Genomic DNA, 19,680 nt, shown 5'->3' with positions numbered 1-19,680 from the left:
CTGTCACGGTCACCTGCCTCTTCCTGGCTTCAGCTGTGACCCTGCCAGTCTGAGCCCAAGGATCCTACTCCTTCGAGTCCCAACCTCCTTCAGCCCTTGTTCTTCCTTCCCACCCACCATGAAAACCTCTTCTGCAGGAGCCACTCACAGCATTCTGCGGCTGCCCGAGTTGCTGGGCACCACTGAAAAGCCGTTAAAATGAGCCTGCCTGGATACACCCAAAGGGCCTGCTGTGGCACCCTGCTAATCACCCTAGCTGACTTCCAAGCCACCTTCCCACACGGGGCCTCCCAGTGACCAGCATCGCCCCTCCCTGGCTTCCAGGGACCAACGCCCTTCAGCTTGCCTCCAGGCTGCACAAGCTGGCCCACACCGGCGCCTCTGCCGGTTCCTCCCACGCCTCTTACCATGGAACGTGTGAGGCTCGGAGACGCACACCTGGGCCTCCCCTCTGCCTGTGCTCATGTGACAGCCGCACACTGACTCCTCTCACAGCCCTAAGCTCTGTCCTCTCCCCCCTGGAGCTCCTGACTCCTCTGTCCCACCAGTGTGAATGTTTCATGGGCATCTCAAATCTCACATGGCCAAAACCACACTTCTGATATGCCCTCTAAGCCGGCTCTTCCTACAATCGTACCCATCCCAACACAGGGCAACTCTGGCCTTTAAGGTGCTCAAGGTCAAAAACCTTATCACTTTTCTTTCTCCCGGATCCCCTTTCTGGTATGTCTATAAATCTTGATGGTTCCACCTCGAAAATATGTCTACAGGCTGAGCACTTCTCCCCATCACCATAGACACTGGCTTAATCAATATCAGCAGCCTCCTAACTGGTCTTCTTCCTTCTTCCTTCCAGGCCATACTGATACTTCTAGAACAAGCCAGATGAAGTCTTCAGCCCAAATCCTTCCTAAGGCTTCTCACAGCACACTGAGTCAAAGCCAGAGTTTTTACAATCACCCGCCAGGCCCACGTAGGCTGGCCCCCATTCCCATGACCTCTCCAACTTCGTGTCCCACTACACTCCCCATACAGGTGCACTCCTGCCTCAGGGCCCTTGCACTTGCTGTTCCCACTTGGTACGTTCCCTCACTGCTCTGAGAAGCTGTCCCTGACCACCCCTTGTGAAGTGCAACCACCCACCCATCCTCTCCCTATCACTGGCACGTCACTGCTTTAGCTCTGTGGCACTTACCGCCCATGTGACATATCATGTATGTATTTACTTATTTGGTTATTGTCCACCTGCACCATGAAGGCAAGGATTTTTACTTTCTTTGTTTACCACCGTTCTTCCAGAGCCTAGACTAGCACGCAGCAGTTTAGGGGCTCGTGCTGAATTAATGATCAAATGGGCCTTGATCTCATCTCCTATTTCCATGATGAAACATAAAAATAGGGTTCTCAATTCAAGCTCCCAAAGCTTAGCACCAGTATCTCCCTATAGCTGTACCTATCCTTTATTATTTCAGGAAGAGGTAGCTTACCTCTTGGTGGAACCTGAATTCTCCACCTGAGCTCCTACGCCTGCCCTCTCTTACTTTCTTAGAGACCTTATTCTATTGATTTCTCTCTCTCTTAAACCTTTTTCTTCTCCCTCTACCCTCCCCATTCAACTTCTCTCTCTTCTCTACAAACATTGTTATGTTTCTTATATTTACGAAAAGAAAGCTCTCAATACCCTGCTGGCCTCTTTAGCTACCACCTTCTCTCCTTTTATCACAAAACCACTCAAGAGAGTAGTTGACATGCTGTCCACACTCCCTCTGCACTCACTCCTCAATCCCTCGGCCTGGCTTCCATCGCCAGCACTCTCCTGAAAATATGCCTTTGAAGATCACTGGGGCCACCGGATTGGCAAGCCCAGTGCATTGTTCTCGACCTTCCTCCTCATGACCTCTCCACAGGGACACCGCTGACCCCTCACTCTTCCTCCTGGAAACCCTTTACTATGCTGACCTCTGGGATGACCCACAGTCCCTGTCTCCTCTCACCACCGCCCTGACCATCCCATTTCAGTCCCTGTACGGCCTCCACTCCCCTCATGGTCATCTTACTCTGTGTTCCTTCCTTTCCACACCCTCTGGCACAGAGGCATCCATGCCCACAGCTTTACACTTCACCACTGTAAGGATGGCTCCAAAATCCATAGCTCTTTCCACTCTTGCAAACTCAGGTTCTGGATATTCAACTGCCTTCCTTGTATCTCTACCTGGAGGCTCCACCATCACCTCAGACTGAGCATCTCTAACCCTGAGGTCTTCGTCTTACACCCAATTTGCACTTCCTCCTAACTCCTGGCATAGTAATAGAACCATTATTTTATTCCTGTTCATGGAACCTCAGGGTCAGCTTTGATGTCTCCCTCTCCCTCGCCCACTCCACCCAAACAATTTGTAAACTCCCACTAGCTGCACAGCCTCCTTAGCCTCCATCTCATCTTTTTCATTTCCATGGTCAGTATGCTGATCCAGTCCCCACACCTAAGCTATCTAGTAAGCTCCTAAATCTCTCCCATTTTGCATCCTTCCTGCCCAGACCCGCCAGGTACATCTTCCTAAACTACAGCTCTGATCATGGCACACTCCCCTGACTAAAATATAGCTTCCTACATTGCCATTAGCTTCTTAGTCTGGTACTTAAGACCAACCAGAGGGAGGGCCTAGCCCACCATTCTTGACTCTCCCACGCAGCCTACAAGCTCTACTCTGTTCTTCAAATATTTCCCATGCTCTTCTGCCTTCACTACAAACCCTCTCTCTCCAATGACCCCATTCACTTTCAAAACCCTACCCATTGTCCAAGGCTCTGTTCAAAACCCACACTCAACACCGAGCCTTTACAGTCTCTCTTGCTGATAGTGTTATCTCCTTTCTCCTCATTCCCACAGAACTTTCTCCATGCCTCCCTTATTACAAATGACTTCATTTTAAAGCTCCAGTTCTTTTTTTTTCCCTTACTAAACTCTAGACTCCTTAAGGATAAGATCCACATCTTATTTCCAACATGCATTGAAATCTCTACCTCTACAGACATTTGAGATCAGACCAGTCACAGAATCGGGATCATAAGATAACTTGATTGGACTCACCAACTCTGACTCTTATTTCCTTTTCTTGTCTTATTGCACTGGCTAGGACATCCAATACAATGCTGAATGACAGTGGTGATAATGGGTGTTCTTATTTTGTCCCTGGCTGTAACAGTAATGTTTCTAATGTTTCACAAGAAAGTATAATGTGTGATACAGGTTTCTGGTACCTACCCTTTATTAAGTTAAGAAAGCTACCTGTAAATTATCTGAGATCTAAGCTGAAATAAAATGTAAAGAGTTGTTGGATCAAAGTGGAATGAACCCAGGACATAATACTAAGCATGGAGAACAGCCAAATAGGAAAATGAAGACCTGGGGAGAAAAGCCAGGAGAAACCAGATCAAGTTCATGGCCACGAAGAGGTTGTCCCTTGGATCTGAACTTCCTGGGTTATTCATGTTAAAGCTTATGTTCCAGCTTCTTGCAGAAACAGAATGAGCAGAAAGGAGTGGTGCTAGAAGTTTATCATCCCTGGCTCCTAGACTATTCTGACATTGATCCTGCCCATGTGCCTTTATCTACACAGGCACTGCGGGCATCATAAATGGCTACTAAGGAAGTTGTGCAAGCAGGATCTGCTGACATAAAAAATGCAGTTCACAACAGGGCATGGACCAAAGAGGCCCTTTACAGGCCCGGAAACCAAATATAACTGTTCCTCCTATACATCTCATCCCTTCTCCTGACTGAGTCACTCACAGTTGGTGAAGGAAAAGGGAGCAGAGATATACCAATAATATCACCCCCTTCCTATGACTTCTTGGTAGCCTATGGAATTTAGAGGTTGATAGTCAAGACCTCAGAGGCTAGTTGGAGCAAAAAGGCTGAGGGGAGAAATACTCCAAGATGGATATCCTTCCTGAACCATTCAGGTATGCCTTCCTCTTGAGCGAGCTCCAGGAAAGCTATATGGAAGGGTTTGGTAAGGGGAGGAAGTTCATCCTGCTCCCCCAGAGAAAAGCTCCCTGGATCCCATCCCTCATTAGGCTAGAGTGCCACTACTCCTCAGGCCACTACCCCGACTCTGCAAAATCTTGAAAGGGCTCCATTCCCCTTCCTTCGACATACCCAGGTGGAAAAAACCATGTCTGCTGACAAAGATACTGGGGACCTCTTATCTCAGGAGCCCAGACAGGGGAGAAAGCAGAGACCTTAGCTCCATCTGGACCATCCCCATGGAGCCTTTCTGTCACTACTAGGGTTACGGAGGTAGGTACGGATCCTGTGTTTTGGCTCTCAGATAAAAGCAATGATGGGCTGCTAGACTGGCTCTTCAGGGGAGGTGAAGCCCCGACTGTCAGTTTCAGTGGTGTAAATACTTCCAAGATGGCCAATTTCAAGGATGGATACTTGAGCTGGGGACTGTTCTCTGCTCTGAAGTACAGAAGTAGGGTGCCCGTGGCCCCACACCCAGTCCTGGGCCCAGCCCAACAGCCAGCTGCTTGCCCCAGCTACTTCCCTAAACCCACCAGCCATCCCCAGCAAGGGTGTTCCCCTCCCTCCCTCCTTGCGGTTGGCATGGTGACTCAGCTTCCTCTAAATTTAGGAAAAGGGGGTTCAGGGCAGTGTCAGTGGCCCAGACTCCTCTTCTCCTCCCTGAGGTTCCACCACCCTGTCAGCTGAGGAACTGGGCACAAGCCCCAGTCCCCAACCCCAGTCTTTGTTCCCCCATGACTGGACTTTTCCTCTGCAGTAAAATCAACCCACAGGCTTTCCCACCCAGTCTGGCTGCCCCCATGAAAGGGTCATAGGCTTAGGCCCACGGGAAGGAAGGGAACCCTTCCCCTCCTTCCCAGCATAGCCCTGGACAGTCTGCCATTTCTTGCCTTTATCTCCCCAGTAAGCTCCTCCGGTTGCTCCACTCTCACTCCTCTCTCCAAAAAGATAAGCCCATTCATGTTTTGATAGGAAATGGAGCTTTGTTTCTCAGGGCATGCTTCTCATACAGAGCTGATCCTAAAGCAGGGATTAACAGGACAACTGGACAAGAAAGGGGACCTTGGCCTCCCCGAAACAAAGAAATATCCCCAAAGGACCCACCAGGGTTGAATACTCTCTCAGGCTTTGTTATGCCTCTGGGAGGGCCCAAGAAGGAATTTGAGTCCATTGAGACCTCCCTCCAGCCTTCTCCATGCCTTCCTCAAGAAACTGAAGTCTGAGTACAGTGAGCACTGCAGGCAGGTGCAGAGGGCAACTCCTCTGTACTTAGAAGATATGCATGCCAATCTCAAAGTCACCACCTCCAGGAAGCTTTCCCTGATTGTCCTAGGTAGTAAGTCTTGCTTTCCCCAGGCTCTGAGGCTTTGTTCTCTACCTCTGTTGTGGCACACCTTGCATTCTGTTAGAATCACCTGTCCCCTCACTTGACAGTAAGCTCTTTGAGGGTAGGAATTGAAAGACATTGATCTTTCCATCCCAATGTCTGCCTTGTAGCCTAACAGACAGTAAGTGCAGGAAGGGATGGCTAGTGTGTGGGCTCCCGCCAGACTCTTCAGGCCAAAGCAGTGTCTGCTGAGTTTTGATGGCTGTGCCTGTGCCTCCCTCCAGCAGGACAAACCAAGATCAAAGAGGGAAGATGTGGAGGAAGTAAGGAGGGGATACCCAGCACTGATGATCCCTGAGGCTCTTACCTGCTACCCGGTGGGCCACCAGTCCCTCCAGGTTCAAGGGCTCCTCCTCCGGAGTCCGGGATGGATGATCTGAAGTCACTTCCTTTGGTGGCAGCTGAGGCTGAGTGGTGAGGCCAGGGAGAGAGGCCGGGGGTTGCTGAGGCACTGGAGGGTTGGAGGTGGTTGAAAGGAAGGCAGGCAAGGAGGAGGGAGAGGCTGGGCTCTTTGGACGGTAACTCTGGTTGGTCCCAGCTGGACATGGTTGGTAATCATAAGGTGAGTAAGACCTTCCAGGAGCGGCGGACTCCGGCGAGACTCGCGGGGCCGTCTGGGGGGTTCCCAAGGAATGCCCACTGGGGATGTAGCCAGATCTGGACTGGGTCAGTGGATGGGACTGGTAGGAGGAGCAGGAAAGAGGCTGGGAGGAGAGTGGGGAGGCCCCTGGCCAGGCCCCAGGGACACTCTGGGACTTGTGCAGGGGGGTGCCAGCCGCAGCAGCCGGCTCCAGATCCAGCATCAGCATGTTGAGGGCTTCAATGGACTGCTCGATCTCCTGCTGGGAGGCTGCCCTTGGGAACTCAGGGAGGCCAGGCATGGGGGTCTCTGCCAACGGCTGGGGGCTGGGCCTGCTGGGCCCGAGACTTTCCAAGTGGGCTCTTTCCTGCTGGCGAGGAGGCGGGCGAGGCTGCTGCTGCTGCTGCTGCTGCTGCTGCCAGGAGTTGAGGCCCCTCTGCACAGCCTCCCGACTGCTTCCCCCCCTGGCCGGAGCTGGGGGCAGCTGGGGCTCAGTTTCCGGAAAGGACTGAGAGCGGAACATATTGCTGGGGTCATGGCCATAGTGGGAGGTGGTCACCGGCTGTGGCCAAGCTGGGTGGGGGCTGTCCCGCTGGTAGCCAGCTAAACCCTCCTGTGCGGAGTAGGAGGGCCGCATAGGGGCCAAGTGGCCGGCATGGGCAGGCACTGCGCGGCTGGCAGACTCGTAGGGGTAGCCCCCGCCATTGACCATAGGTTCCATGGGGTAGGGCTTGTCCAGGCCATTGGTCAGTGGGGACAGGGCCTCTGGGTAGCCTCCCTCACTGGTGTTGGTGATCCCATCCAGGGAGGACAGGGTGCCCATGCTGCCCACACTGTGCCCGTCCTGGTTGGGCAGCTCATCGTCCAGAATGTCTGTCTCCCGCTCAGAAGCCAAGGCCCCACCGTTGACATGGACCTGGGCCGGGACCACGTGGCGAACAGAGGAGGGCGCAGCAGGGCCCCCCGCCAGGCGGGACCGGAGATGCTGCGTGTGGTACATGGCGCCCGGCTTCTCTCGCTCTAAGCCGAAGCCACTGAGCAGGCGGTCCAGCTCACGCTTCTCTTCGGGGCTCAGGGCAGCAGGGGCACTGGAGGGGCCGGGGGCAGGCTCATCGGTCTTGTCTGTCTTGGTGGACGCGGTGGAGTTGCCCGAGTCGCTGCTCACGGACAGGGTGTGCTCCACGTGGTTGGGGGTGGCCGACAGGGCAGGACGTGTGGCGTTGACGGCCCCGGTGCTGCCGTGCAGGGAGTCCTTCTTCTTCACCTTGGCATACAGGCTCCCGTCCAGGGGCCCCTGAGTGTGTCCCACAACCTCTGCAAGAGGAGGAGCAACAGACAGCGGATGTCAGTGGAAAGTGGGGACATCTTCTACCTCCATTTCCTGGACCCTAAAACCTCCTCTCAGCTCCCTGGGATAAAGCTAAGGTGACTTTTAGGACCCTAGGGCCCAAGGACCGTACCCTAGGCTTTTGGGCAGAACCCATCCCAACACCAAGCTTCAGGGCCAGGCAGTGGAGCCTAGGATCGGGCAGGGGGTCCTGGGGGGCAAGATGCCCAGTCTAAAACCTGCCTCTGGCATCCTGCTAGCTTCCCAAGGACCTGGAAGTTCCAGGCTAAGGTGGTGCTCAGCAAAGCCAGCAGGCCCCGTGTCAAAGGGGATACACGTTCACTCTGAATGCTGGGGCCCATGAAGGTTTCTGGAAAGGGACAGGGGTGGGGGAAGCCTCTTAGGGGTCAAGAACAAAAAGCAGAGGCTTTCATCAAGGAGAGGTGTCCTCTGTGTCATTTCGTCTACAGGCAGCTCTGGGGGCCCCCATGAGCAATACTTTCTCTGAAAGGAAAAAGTGAGCGCCGGGTGGCTCAAGGCCAAAGGGGTGACTCAGGAGCGAAGAACTTGCCCCGCCCAAAGGAACTCAGTGATTTCACACCCTGTACAATCAGCAGCCCAGTTCCCAGCCCAGCGCTCACACATACACAAACACACACACACACACACACACGGACAAGCACCCACAAGCACCTTCCAAGGCAGGCCCCCAGTTGGCAAAAGAAGAGAGCCCTTCCCAAATACTGCACAAACCCCAGCCCAGACACCCGCAGTCACACCCTGCCCCCCCCCACACACACACGCTCACACACACAGAAAACCGGACACAAAGATATCCAGAGACCCACATGCTGACCCTGAATCACCCAAATCAAACACCCAGAATTCACCCATATCAAACACCACCGGTGCCCCCCGGTCAGAACGCATGCTGTAGGTACAAGTGTGCAAATACAAATAATAATAATGATAATGATAACAGCAGCTAACGTGCAGCCAGTACCTATTAGGCACCAAACACCTGGCTACATACTTGACGCATACTTCGCTTCTAATCCTGTATGTCAGGGAGTGCTGTGCCTCTTTTACAGATGGAGAAACTGAAATTCTGAGAGATGAAACGCCATTTATTTGCAGACACATAGTACCTGGTAAAGCTGGGGTTTTACATCAGAATTCACGCAAGACAACTGAAAGAAAACTAAATTAAAATCCAAGCTAATTTAAAATCAGAACTTCAAACGGCACACATACTTTTTATTACTCTACACTGGCTCTGTCTCTCTCTCTCACACACACACACACAACAGAAGGAACACATAAAAGGCAGCGATACCCCAAGATAAATACTTCAATTTAAAGCCACAAACATCTCAGAAAACACAGACTCCCACTCTGCCCAAGGATCAGCCCTCGGGCCAGAAGTGGCAGCCTCTAAAAATAAACACTCACACAGAAACCCGCGGCCAAAAACAAGTGATCAGACGACCACAGAACAGGAACATCCTGATGGGCACACACACACACACAGACCACAAGCCAACCAAGTGATGTCACCGAGCGAGCGCGACACAGAGATGCCCGACCGGACACATCGTCCACACACACACACACACACACACACACACACCCCAGGGCTGGATGCTCTGCCCGGTCACTCAGCTCTTCAGAACCGGCTCTCTGAAGAGTTTTCCCTGGAGACCTGGGGCCTCAACCAGCAGCAGAGACCCAGTGACACCGGCCAGAGTGCTGCCGCAGCCCAGGGCTCATGGGGATGGCCCTGGTAAACAGCTCTTAATGTGGCCGCGGTAGATGGCGAGAAGGTGTGGGGGGCAGGGGACACTTACTTCCATCTCTGATGGGAGGGGCAGGGGTGGGTGCCCCACAGGCCCGTTACCTGATGGGGTCTGATGGGAAAGGGGTTTGGGCTGAGACAGGGCTGACTCTCGAACAGCCTGCACCTTGTGCTAGGGCCCCCGGAGGCTGCTAAGAGGCTGCTACGGGCGTGGCTGCCTCTGCCAACTCATCTGTCAGCATCCCTAAAGGGACCCGCACTGTCAGATGAGAGAGCCTGCCCCTCATGCATGTCCCTCCAAAGAGTGCCTTGCTACACAAAAAGAAAGAGACCCCAGTCGGCTGTGTCCAGAGGAGAAAAGTACTAAAGACAGCAGCCTCCCACCCACTCAGATTTCCAGGGGTGGTTCCCATGAAGATGCGCCCCTCATGCCAGTTAGTGGAAGTCTGAAGAGCTGACCCTCCTTCTCACTGTACCTGCAGCGCTGCTGGCCGTGAAGAAGCAGACCCATTCCCAGGCCCTGGCCACACTCAGCAAACCATACCAGGAGATGCCAGAGTATTCCCTGCCAGGCCAGGGACCTCCTGCATGCCCTGCACCCCTAGTCCCCCAAGCCCACACTCACCTGTTCTGGGAAGTGGGGAGACAACAAAGCAACGCGTGGGGCATTCCATGCCTCCCCGTCGGCACGCAGAAGGCCATGAGAAGCACTGGGTGCACATCTGAGTGCGCTCCCTCCTTCCGGGAGAAAGCACACCCAATCCAGCACTTCGCTCGGGTGAGTGAAAGAAGGGCTTTTGGCAGGAGAGCTAAGCAAGCATTCCCGAGGCCGGGAGGGGGAATCCACTCTGATTCCCATTACCTGATATCCTGGCCCTGCTGGCCAGACCCTGTTCTTCATTGATTTTGAAAATGTCAATATTAAGCTGATTCCGCCATGTAATCTACCCCCAAATGGGCTACTATTTGCAGCCACAACATCAGGAACGCTAAGTGCCATGCCACTAAGTCTTAGCAAGAAAATCGAAGAAGTGTAAATTGTGTAATTAAATCCTGTTTGTTTAATACAAATGGAAAGGTCTATTTCTGTCCTCAAAGAAGGGCCCAGCTGCTCCTGACCGCCCAGTGCTGGCCAAATGCTCCGGGTCGTGCTGTAGCCTTCACCGGCCGTCTCCCTTCACATATCAAGGGGAGAAACTAAGGACAGGCTGGTCCCAGGTCTGTCCAGCCCCCGTGAGGAGGGTTCTGCTGTGTAACCCCAGTGTATCAGCAGTACCTGTGGGGCACCTACCCCTGCCCCTCCCATCAGAGATGGAAGTAAGTGTCCCCTGCCCCCCACACCTTCTCACCATCCTCCACGGCCACATTAAGAGCTATTTACCAGGACCACAAGAAGCCGGAACACAAGGTCGGCTTCGATCTATTAAGGCAGGAAGGACAAGAGAGAGGTAGGCAGAGGGAGGAGAGGAGTGATAAAGAACAGGGGAGGAAGAGTGGGGGCTTGGAGGGGGTGAGGGTTCTAAAGCTGGGGGCTACCAGATCCATCTCCAAGTGCCAGCAGCCTCCAAGGGATGGACAGTTTGGGTAAAAAAGAAAAAAAAAGGACCTCAGATGGCCCATGAAGAACGAAAGTTGTATACCCAGTAGAAGAGGGGCAAGGGATAGAGGGAGGAACCTGCCTGGCTGGGGCTGTGGGTACTGGCACGGACGACAACGGACTGGGAGAGCAGACTGCGGGGGAAGCACAAGTTACACACAGGCCAGGGTGCCAAGCTCCCAGGCCCCGAGCTCCAGCCAGCCTGGACATCACGTCTCCCGGGCCGTCTCCCGGCCCACTCACTTCTCTGGGGAAGTTGGGAAGTCCACAGTCTTTTCAAGGCCCCACTTGCTTTGTCTGCATGTGTCCCCCGGTTACCCCCCAGCAGCTGCTTGAGGTCCTGGACTCCACCCTCGCTGCTGAGTCTGACTGCACCAAGGAGCCCTTCTTCCACGGCGGCCGTGGTCCAGATGTGCGAGTCATGCTTTTGGAAAGCGCGGAGGAAAATCCCCAGCTGACTTGGACGTGGACCGGCTCCCCAGGCTCCCTCCAGCAAGCTGCGGAGGTGTGTGCGTGGGGCTAGAAGCACAGGGCAGGCCAGAATGCAGGAGAGGAAGGCCGTGTCTGCCCGCACACTTAATAAAGAATGCAAGAAATAAACATGGGCACTCAGCTGACAGGGATTTAGGAAAGTTGTTCTCCAATTCTTGTGTTCATAAGGACCTCCTCTGGGGATTGTTTAAGAATGAAGATTCTGGGTCCTTACCTCCGCAGATTTTCACTCACAGATCTGGGGCGGGGCCAGGAGTCTGCATGCTCAGTAGCGCTCTGGGGCTCTGGTGCGCACATGGGTACGTAATGTTTCTCATGGCCTTGAGAAACCCTGACCCGGGGGCCAGCATTTTGAGCTCTGAGGCTAAGGACCTCTGCTTCTCTCACTAATGCCAAGTGGGGAGATTTCATTCACTGAGACGTCGGGACAAACGGCCCAGCCATGGAGAATGAAAGGCTGGTTGACTAACTACAAGAAAGGAGTCTCCTCTGGCGATGACTTGATGAGGAGAGACCCCTCGACGTCCAACAGCAAGTCTGTTTCAGACTGCGACTGATTTGTTAAGGTCCTCGGGATGGGACACTTCATGATGAAAGTCCTTTGAGTCCACATCCAGCAGAATAATGCTTCACTAGAATGCATCACCCAGACCAGTGATGACCAACCACCGTGGAGGAAAACCAGTCTTTCCAATAGGAAGAGGCACCACGCCCACCCCTGGACACAGGCGGTTTGGAGGCAGACAGGGCCCTGGCAGGTGGGGAGGGAATCTAGCCCCTTAAACGTGGGAATGGGGCATTAAAGGCCATGTGTGTCTGGGAGGTAAGTGACCTTTGACAAAGATCGAGGCTTGGCCAAGAGGCAACCAGGAGAGCGAGTTCTGGACATCTTAACCCTTTAGCCACAGACTCTCCCCCAACCACAGAGGGTACCCAGCTGGGGCCAGGGCTGGGGCTGATAAGATGCAACATGGGAGCCAGAAGATGGAGCTGAGTGCCAGGGAGGCCACAGGGATGTGCTTCTGGAGAGGAGACAGAAGGGAGGCACCCCTTCTACCCCACCCCTCAGCCAGACACACCCATCATTCAGGAGGATGATCTCCATCTAAGAGGCCAACTCAGCTTGCTCAGCCACTTAACCATGCAGGACCTGGCTACACAGACACTCGAATGCATACATGCAGCTTTGCTGAGTGACAGGATTCAGAAGCTAAGTACCTTGAGCTTGGCCTGGCACATCCTCCTCTTTCCATTTCAACAGCTCTCGTCACCCACACAGCAAAGCCCTACATCCCCCGTGCTGGGCACACCAGACCTTTTATCACCCAACCCTTGCCTGCCATTTGAAGCCTAACCTTCACTGTCCTCGATACCCCAAAGACCACCCCCCACTCGACTCTTACTATGTCTATGCTCTTTCCTCCTCTGTGCCACATGCTGTTCCCTCCCCCGAAGGCCCTCCCTCACCCTGCCTCCGCCACTCCCAACCTCCCCGGCGAACCTCTTCCTCCTGCTTCAGGCTCAGTCTGAACTTCTCTGGGAAGCCTTCCTTGGTCTGCGCCCTTTCCTACAAACCTCCAGACTCAGATCGACCTCTGAGATGTAGACATCTGTAAAGGTCACATTCCCAGTGGCCTTTGTAGATGTCAACTGGAACATCGGCCACATACTGGACAGTCGTTGTTGCCCAGGTGTGTCTTCCCCACTAAGCTGAGTGCTCCTTGAGGAAAGGCCTTTGTTTCTCCCTCCCCCCAGTGCCTGGTTCCCAGACGGCACCACTCACAACGTGGTCCATGTGAACAGTGCCTCTTGGAGTTCAATGCATAAGCAGCACAGCTATACCAGGATGGCCCTGCAGGGCGCAGTGCCTGGCACACAGTAGGTGTTCCCTAAATGCTTCCTGAATTACATGCAATAGCGCAGAAAGATTTATATAACCCTTTCAGCCACGGAGACACTCTTCTTCCGTCGCCACTCAGAGAAGTGAAAACTCAGGGGTTCACAGCAGACCACGATTTTCACGGCAGACCACGAGCTCCTCCCAAAAGGGAAAGAGAGGCTCTGCAGACAAAAACATCATAGGAGAGGGGTGTTCTACAGAGCTGGTGCTAGCACAGGCTGGGCACAGGGGAGGTCCCTATAAATGGACCGAGCCAGAGCCTATACCCCCATGGCACCCCCCACAGCATCCCCCAGCCACACGCCACTCCAGCAGACATGAACTCTCTTACGCCAGGGACCTTTGGGGAGAGCTAATGAAAGCCCAGACTAATTTCCTAAAAACACGCACAGACACAACTCCTGGCACATAACTTCAGGGGGGTGATGGATACCTCAGGTCCATCTATGAACCTTAAACGAAGAGATACATATTTAAGACACATAGTTGCTTCTGAGGATCCCTCCCTGTCACCAGGGACTTCTGTGAAGAATGTCAGGCTCCACCCAAGATGAATGGGAGAACACACAGCAAGGAAAACCTTCCAGGGGAGGAGCTCAAGAAAAGATCCAGCCCGGAGCAACCCACTGGGTGTTAGCTGGCCCGGGGGAGGTGCATGTGAGGAGCAGGTGAGGATGGAGAGGGTGGTGGAGAACCGCAGCCCCATGGCTCAGGTTTGACCTGGGGTCCTCCTGAGGCACCCTGGCAATGGTAGCAGAGACCTTCTAGGCCCCTGTCCTGGCTTCCACCCACGCCGACCTCCCTACCCCATAGCCAGCTGGGGATCAGGGTAGCCCTTGGTTCATCACAGCCTGCAGAGAGTTCTGGGACTTCTCTGAATGGAAATGGGCTTCCTCAGCGGTTCTGAGGAAGATCAGCAGAATTCGGGGCTGAAGGGAAGTCTCTGAGGGGGAGCCACACCGGGGAGTCACAGCCTCTGCCAAGCAAACAGGGCAGAAGACAGGTGCAACCCACGGAACTGGGTTCACGTCAGGGGGTGTCAACAGATTCCACGCTGACAAACGTGGGCCGTGGGCCCTGTGGGTGGGGGCAGATGGGTCCAGGCTTGGCAAGCAGACACCTGTCTTTCTTGATGCTTCACAGCACTCAGAGAGAACACGCTGTGTTTTCAGACAGTGGACACAGGAGAACGGGGTTCTTCTCAGGGCCGCTGTCAATGTTTCCACACGCGTCTCTGTCTCCTGCACAAGGGACCTGGCCAGCCTCACCACAACCTGCTGCTGGGTGGGCCCAGGAAGGGTGGGTGGCAAGGGCCCCACCCCTGTCACCTCCTCCATTCTACTGAGAAAGAAAGAAGGTGGCAAGAGGCCCAATGTCCAAACAGAGCCCAGTCTGCATCTCAGCCTGTGGGCCTTGAACATGGAGAAAGCCAGCATTGACATCGAAATGGAAACGAGAGCCCCTCCCACTGGCACCTCCGGGCCCTCCGGGCAACAGAACTAAGATCTGAGAGGGCCTGGGAAGTCAGCAGAGCCAAGAGAACTTTTTGTTTTTGAAAAGCCATGGGTCTTAAGGGTCTACTCCTCCACTGTCCACCTGTCATGCTGCAGGAAAGTCAAGTTGCAGGGCCCCCCCTCCGAAGCCACCCAGCTCACACGTACAAAAGGACTCGTCTTCCCAACTACAAGTTCAGTGCTCCCCCCTTAACGGCCTTCACGGTGCAGGCAGCTGGAGGAGCCTGGCGGGGTCGGGGCAGGACGGGTGCTCTCCCCTCCCACTACACGGCGACAGACCAAGACCCTCACAATATAACAGACGAGTTTCCGCCCAGTGACGATGATGGATGTGCCCCCAGGCCTTCCTCAGGAAGGACCCACAGCACTCTGCACAGATACCATCTCGCTTGAATTTCTCCAGAGAAAAGGCGTAGGAACAGAAAAATCTGATTGTGACCTTTATTTCAGACCCAAGGGACCAGGGCTTGGAGGGTGAGTGACCGGCCCAGGTCACACGACTGACTACCCGTGACCTTGCAGGGCCAGCCTCCTGGCCCTCAGCTCCCACACCGGGCACTATAACCAGAGCCTGACACCCCCACTCCCCGCCTCGGCCTGTCCGGACACCAGATATCGCAGACACACTCGGGACGGTAAAAATAGCTCTAAGCCCACAACAACTGAAGTCCTTCCCTGCCAGGCCAGGGCACCCGCCTGGACACTCAGAAATCCCTGGCCAGGGGACGGCCAAGCCCTGATGAGCTGTGCCAGGGGTGGGAGAAAGCCATGAATGGGAGCCCGCAGAAGGCTGGCAGGGGAGTGGTCAGCACCGGGGGTGCCACCGAGCTCGGTCTCCAGAAGCAGAGGGGCTGTCCTGAATAAACATCGTGCTGGGAGTGTTTCAGGGGTCTCCATGCCTCCACCATGCTCCCTCTGCCCACCCTGTTCTCATCCACCGTGAGCCATCACCCCGAAAGAATGAGGCCAACTCAAACACACTGCCCCCCACCAACTCAGCCACCCCTCAGACCCGAGTTGGCAGCTCTTACATGTCCAAGGGCAGCAAGTTCTGGAGGGGGGTCCCAGGTCCACTACATCCACCTCCAAAGGCGGTGCAGAGGGTCCCAGCCCTGCACAGCCTCACGCCTTCCCCCGCGCGGTGGCAAATCCAGGACTGAGGGCAGAGAAGCCCCACCACCCTCTCCCCAGATCCAGCAGAGAGCCACACAAGGACACACAGAGGCAAAACAGCCGCCCGACAGACACTTACCCTCTGGACAGAGAGGGAGAAAGGGGCGGGGAAAGACCGCTCTGATTTGATCTCTGCTCCCGGTGCCTCAAGTTTCAAATAATTCCTACATGGCTGCAGCTCCAGCTCAGTCTGTGTCCTACCCGGGCTCACTGGGACTGTCAGCGGTGGGAGGAGCCTGCCTGCCCAGTGTACACACACCACTCCCTCCCTCCAGCCCGCGAGCTCCCTCTCTCCCTCTCTCCCTCTCTCTCTCTCTCTCACTCTCTCTCTCTCTCCCCCTCCCGACTCTGCCTCACTCAGGCTTGTAGGAAGCCAGTGGGATAAAACTCTGTCTGTAATTTCAGCCAGCTGGGTCCCCAGGGCTTCACTTATCATCCTGTAGCTATGCAGCTCTTGAATGACATCACAGTGGCTTCCCAAACGCTCCACATGGAGTGCGAAGTGGCCGCTCAGCTCCAGCCCCAGCCCCTGTCCCGTTGCAGCCCCAGCCCAACCCAGTTCCAACCCTAGCTCAATCCTAGCCCAGCAACAGCCCCAGCCCGGCCTGGCCCCAGCCCAGCCCAGCCTGGTCCCAGCCCAGCCCGGCCCCAGTCCCAAGCCCACTGCCGCCCCAGTACCCAGAGAAGTGGGAAGAGAAAACCCGGGAGCCAAGCGGCAGGGATGCAAGGGAGAGAGAGAAGGGCGAGAGTTCCTAGGAGGGTACTGAGATTTATTTCCCCAAATTTTTCCATTTTTTTTCCACTCTCAGCGAATGAAAGGCAGAACAGATGACAACAATTTTCCAGCTGCTGAACAATAAGGTGGAAATCTTTTTTTTCCTCTCCCCCCGCCTTCCCCTCCACAGGGCAGAGTCTAGGAGCCAGGACACTGCCTTGGCTTATAAAGGGGGTGGGGGGGGGGCCACAAAGGCCCTGTACTTCCCCGAGGTGACCACGGGGCCTAAGCAGAGGAGCCAGAGTGTCACCTGGGCAGGTCTCCATGAGTGGGACAGGGACCCCAAAATGAGAGTCTCAGTGTAAATCTTTGGATTCTGGTCCAGCAACCTGGACAATTTCTGAGGCCTGCCTTTGGGAAGGCCAGTGGGCATCTGGCCCAGGGTATTGATCCGCCAGGCCATCTGAGATGCCTCCAATTGACTGGTTATTGGTATTCAGTTTGTTCCCACCTGAAAATCATGAATGGCAGAGAGGAAGGCTTTTCGGAGTACCGGCGATGGCCACCCCCACACCCAACCGCCCAGGTCTGAAGCAGTCCAGTCACCCCAAACCCACTCACCCTGCCCAGCGTCACCCCACCGTCCTGGTGTGCCCTAAAATGTGCCAGAAGTCCCTCCCTGATGGCAGAACACCAGATGCCAACGCTTATTTGCGTGTTTTTGGCAACTTATTTGCACAACAGTGGAATGTCCCAACCTAACTCCTGGAGCTGCTGAGATGGCCTGGGCTTTGCAGCCATATGGGGGGCGCGGGTGGCTTTAGTGCCTGGTGTCCCCTAGCCAGGGACCCAGTTAGTGTGCAACCCCAAAGTGCTTCGTGGCCACCCCACCCTGGAGCCCCCTTTTCAAAGGTGAGGGTCTGGCACTGCAGGCTCGGGAAGGAGCAGCTGCCAAGTAGAGGCCCTCTGCTCCACCCCTCCCGAGAGACACCTCAGCTTGGCCCCCTCCACGTGGCCGGCACAGCTCTCTGTATGTTTCTTTGGGGCAGTAAAGAAAGAAAGTATGAATTACAATAAAATGGTACGCAGTGCCCTGTAGGCTGTCCGCTGCACTATCTCAACTGTATCTTCACTGACGAGACGGGCAGGCCCCCAGCCCACTGTCAAAGGACTCAGAGAAACCGTAAGAATGGGCAGCAAGCGGAGAAAGGGGTTCCGTGACTCGGGCCTCAAACTAGGAGGACCTCCAGCTTTCCCAGGGCGGGGCTGTTGTGAGAACACCATTTGGACAGACCAGTCCAATCATCCAGCCGTCCAATCATTTTTAAGTAGAAGCGGAAGGAGGAGAAAGGCCTGGGTTTCCCAAGTGTCACGGAGTCGGTTGGGAGAGGGAGGAGCTCAGGGAGTGCCTCGATGGAAACACCCACAGGCCTATGCGGGCTCGGCGCTCTGCCTTCCAGCCCAGGGAAGGCAGGAGGAGGTGGGCCGGAAGCTCAGGGCTGTGGCGGCTGGGCACCCCTCCCATGGCCCCAGGCTCCAGGGTGTCTGCGCTCCCAGCTGGAAGGCAGTGGGCAGGGTGGCCTTGGAAACGAGTTCCCTGAGGGTCAGGCAGAAGTGAGGGGGTTAAAGGATCACTCCGGAGGGGAACTGTCAACCCCCAGGCAGATGTCCGAGTTGGACAAGGGTCAGCGGTGTATCCACTCACCTCCCTCCTGCCTCTCCCTGCTCTTATTGCCCCCTGGGGCACGGACCCCCATCTGCAGCAGTCCTCATTTGGGAAGGATGGAGGGAGCTTGGGGTGCGGGTCCAGGTTGGACTGGGGAGCCAGGAAGAAGGAGAGAGTGCACCAGAACAGGGGAGACAAGTTAACTCTGTGTCTGCACCTGAGTGCACCTTCTCTCATTTGCTTCTCTCACAGTTGAGGCTCCGAGGCTGCAGCTGGTTCCAGCTCACACTGCCAGTCTGACCGGACACTCAAGTTCCTTCTGCATCTCAGGGAGGAAGGAGGAACCAAGAAAGAGGTGGATGGATAAAGGCTGCGAGTCCGGAGGACTGGACAAGACGGAGGGAGTGGGAAGTGACGATAAGATCACAGTGCTGATTCGGAAAAGTGGGCCCAGACTCCACCACCCCCGTGAGTGCGGTCCCCATTGGAGTGCTGCCCCGGGGGCCCCGTGCACTTATCCTAGCACTTCCAGGGCTTGAAGCATCTCTGGAGACGCATAGGGAACTGTTTCAGAGCTGGTTCCAAATTCACACCACGAACCCATCTGTGCACTTGGGGTCCATCCCCATTCTTAACCCAAAACAGCCCCATTAAGTTCCACACACAGCCCTGGCTGCTGTGGCTCAGTGGATTGAGTGTGGCCTTCAAACCGAAAGGTCACCGGTTCGATTCCCAGCCAGGGCACATGCCTGGGTTGCAGGCCAGGACCCCAGTAGGGGACGCACAAAAGGCAACCACACATGAACATTTTCCTCTCTGCCTCCCTCCCTTCCCCTCTCTCTAAAATTAAATAAATAAAATCCTTTAAAAATAAAATAAAATAAAATTATTTTTAAAATTCTTTTTTAAAAAGTACCACACGTAAGTGCTGGTTACCGAACTGGCCATGTAGTTTTAGAGTGACAGTTCCCACCACTGCCAGGGGGTGGAGGTCGAGGCGGTTCTCTGGGTGTGTCGGTATGCGGAGCAGATCTGGGTGGGGCTCTGCTTCCCTTCCCAGATGGGTCCATCCACATGCAGGAGTTCAAGGAGGCTCACACAAGGCGTTTCCAGGGGGTCTCCTGGGCAACTGTGCTCAAGGTCACCACCGTGAGCAGTGCGGGCCAGAGCAGGACAGGAAGTCCCTGCTGCAGAGGAACCCGCGGGAAGTGACTCTCCTGACCCACAGAAGCTACACATCATGGGGCCCAAGCCTGGACAGGGGCCAGGAGCCAGGGCACCGCCCCAGGGCTCTATCCTTGCGTCACATGAAGAGCGCCTGCCAGGTTCTCGAAGCTTCTCAGGCAGGGTACAGACACCAGGGGGCGGGGGGGCTCACAGGCCAGGGGGGCAGGAAGGAAGAAGGGAAGATCTGAAAAGCTTTGAGCTTTCATATCAAAATCTGATCTCACTGCCCCTAGAGAAGGAGAAGAACAAACATCAAAGAACACTTTGCTACTAACAG

General features: G+C 54.9%; 1 protein-coding gene across 16 annotated transcripts in view; it reads right to left on the bottom strand.

Moving 5' to 3' along the window:
- Nucleotides 1-19,680, bottom strand: part of TNS1 (tensin 1) — a 183,928-nt gene that overhangs the window by 38,265 nt on the left and 125,983 nt on the right. For 15 of the 16 annotated variants that reach the window (XM_036022866.1, XM_036022867.1, XM_036022864.1 and 12 more), the window contains one exon: nt 5,725-7,311. In XM_036022866.1, the coding sequence (XP_035878759.1) occupies nt 5,725-7,311 (1,587 nt within the window). Of the gene's footprint in view, nt 1-5,724; nt 7,312-9,700; nt 9,725-19,680 lie in introns of those variants that run through there. The other variant, XM_036022879.1, reaches the window with a different exon arrangement.

This window comes from Phyllostomus discolor, chromosome 4 (assembly GCF_004126475.2).
Source record: "Phyllostomus discolor isolate MPI-MPIP mPhyDis1 chromosome 4, mPhyDis1.pri.v3, whole genome shotgun sequence".
Lineage (NCBI taxonomy): Eukaryota > Metazoa > Chordata > Mammalia > Chiroptera > Phyllostomidae > Phyllostomus > Phyllostomus discolor.
The sequence above is the reverse complement of the archived record's forward strand: the minus strand, read 5'-3'. Positions and strand labels throughout refer to the sequence as shown.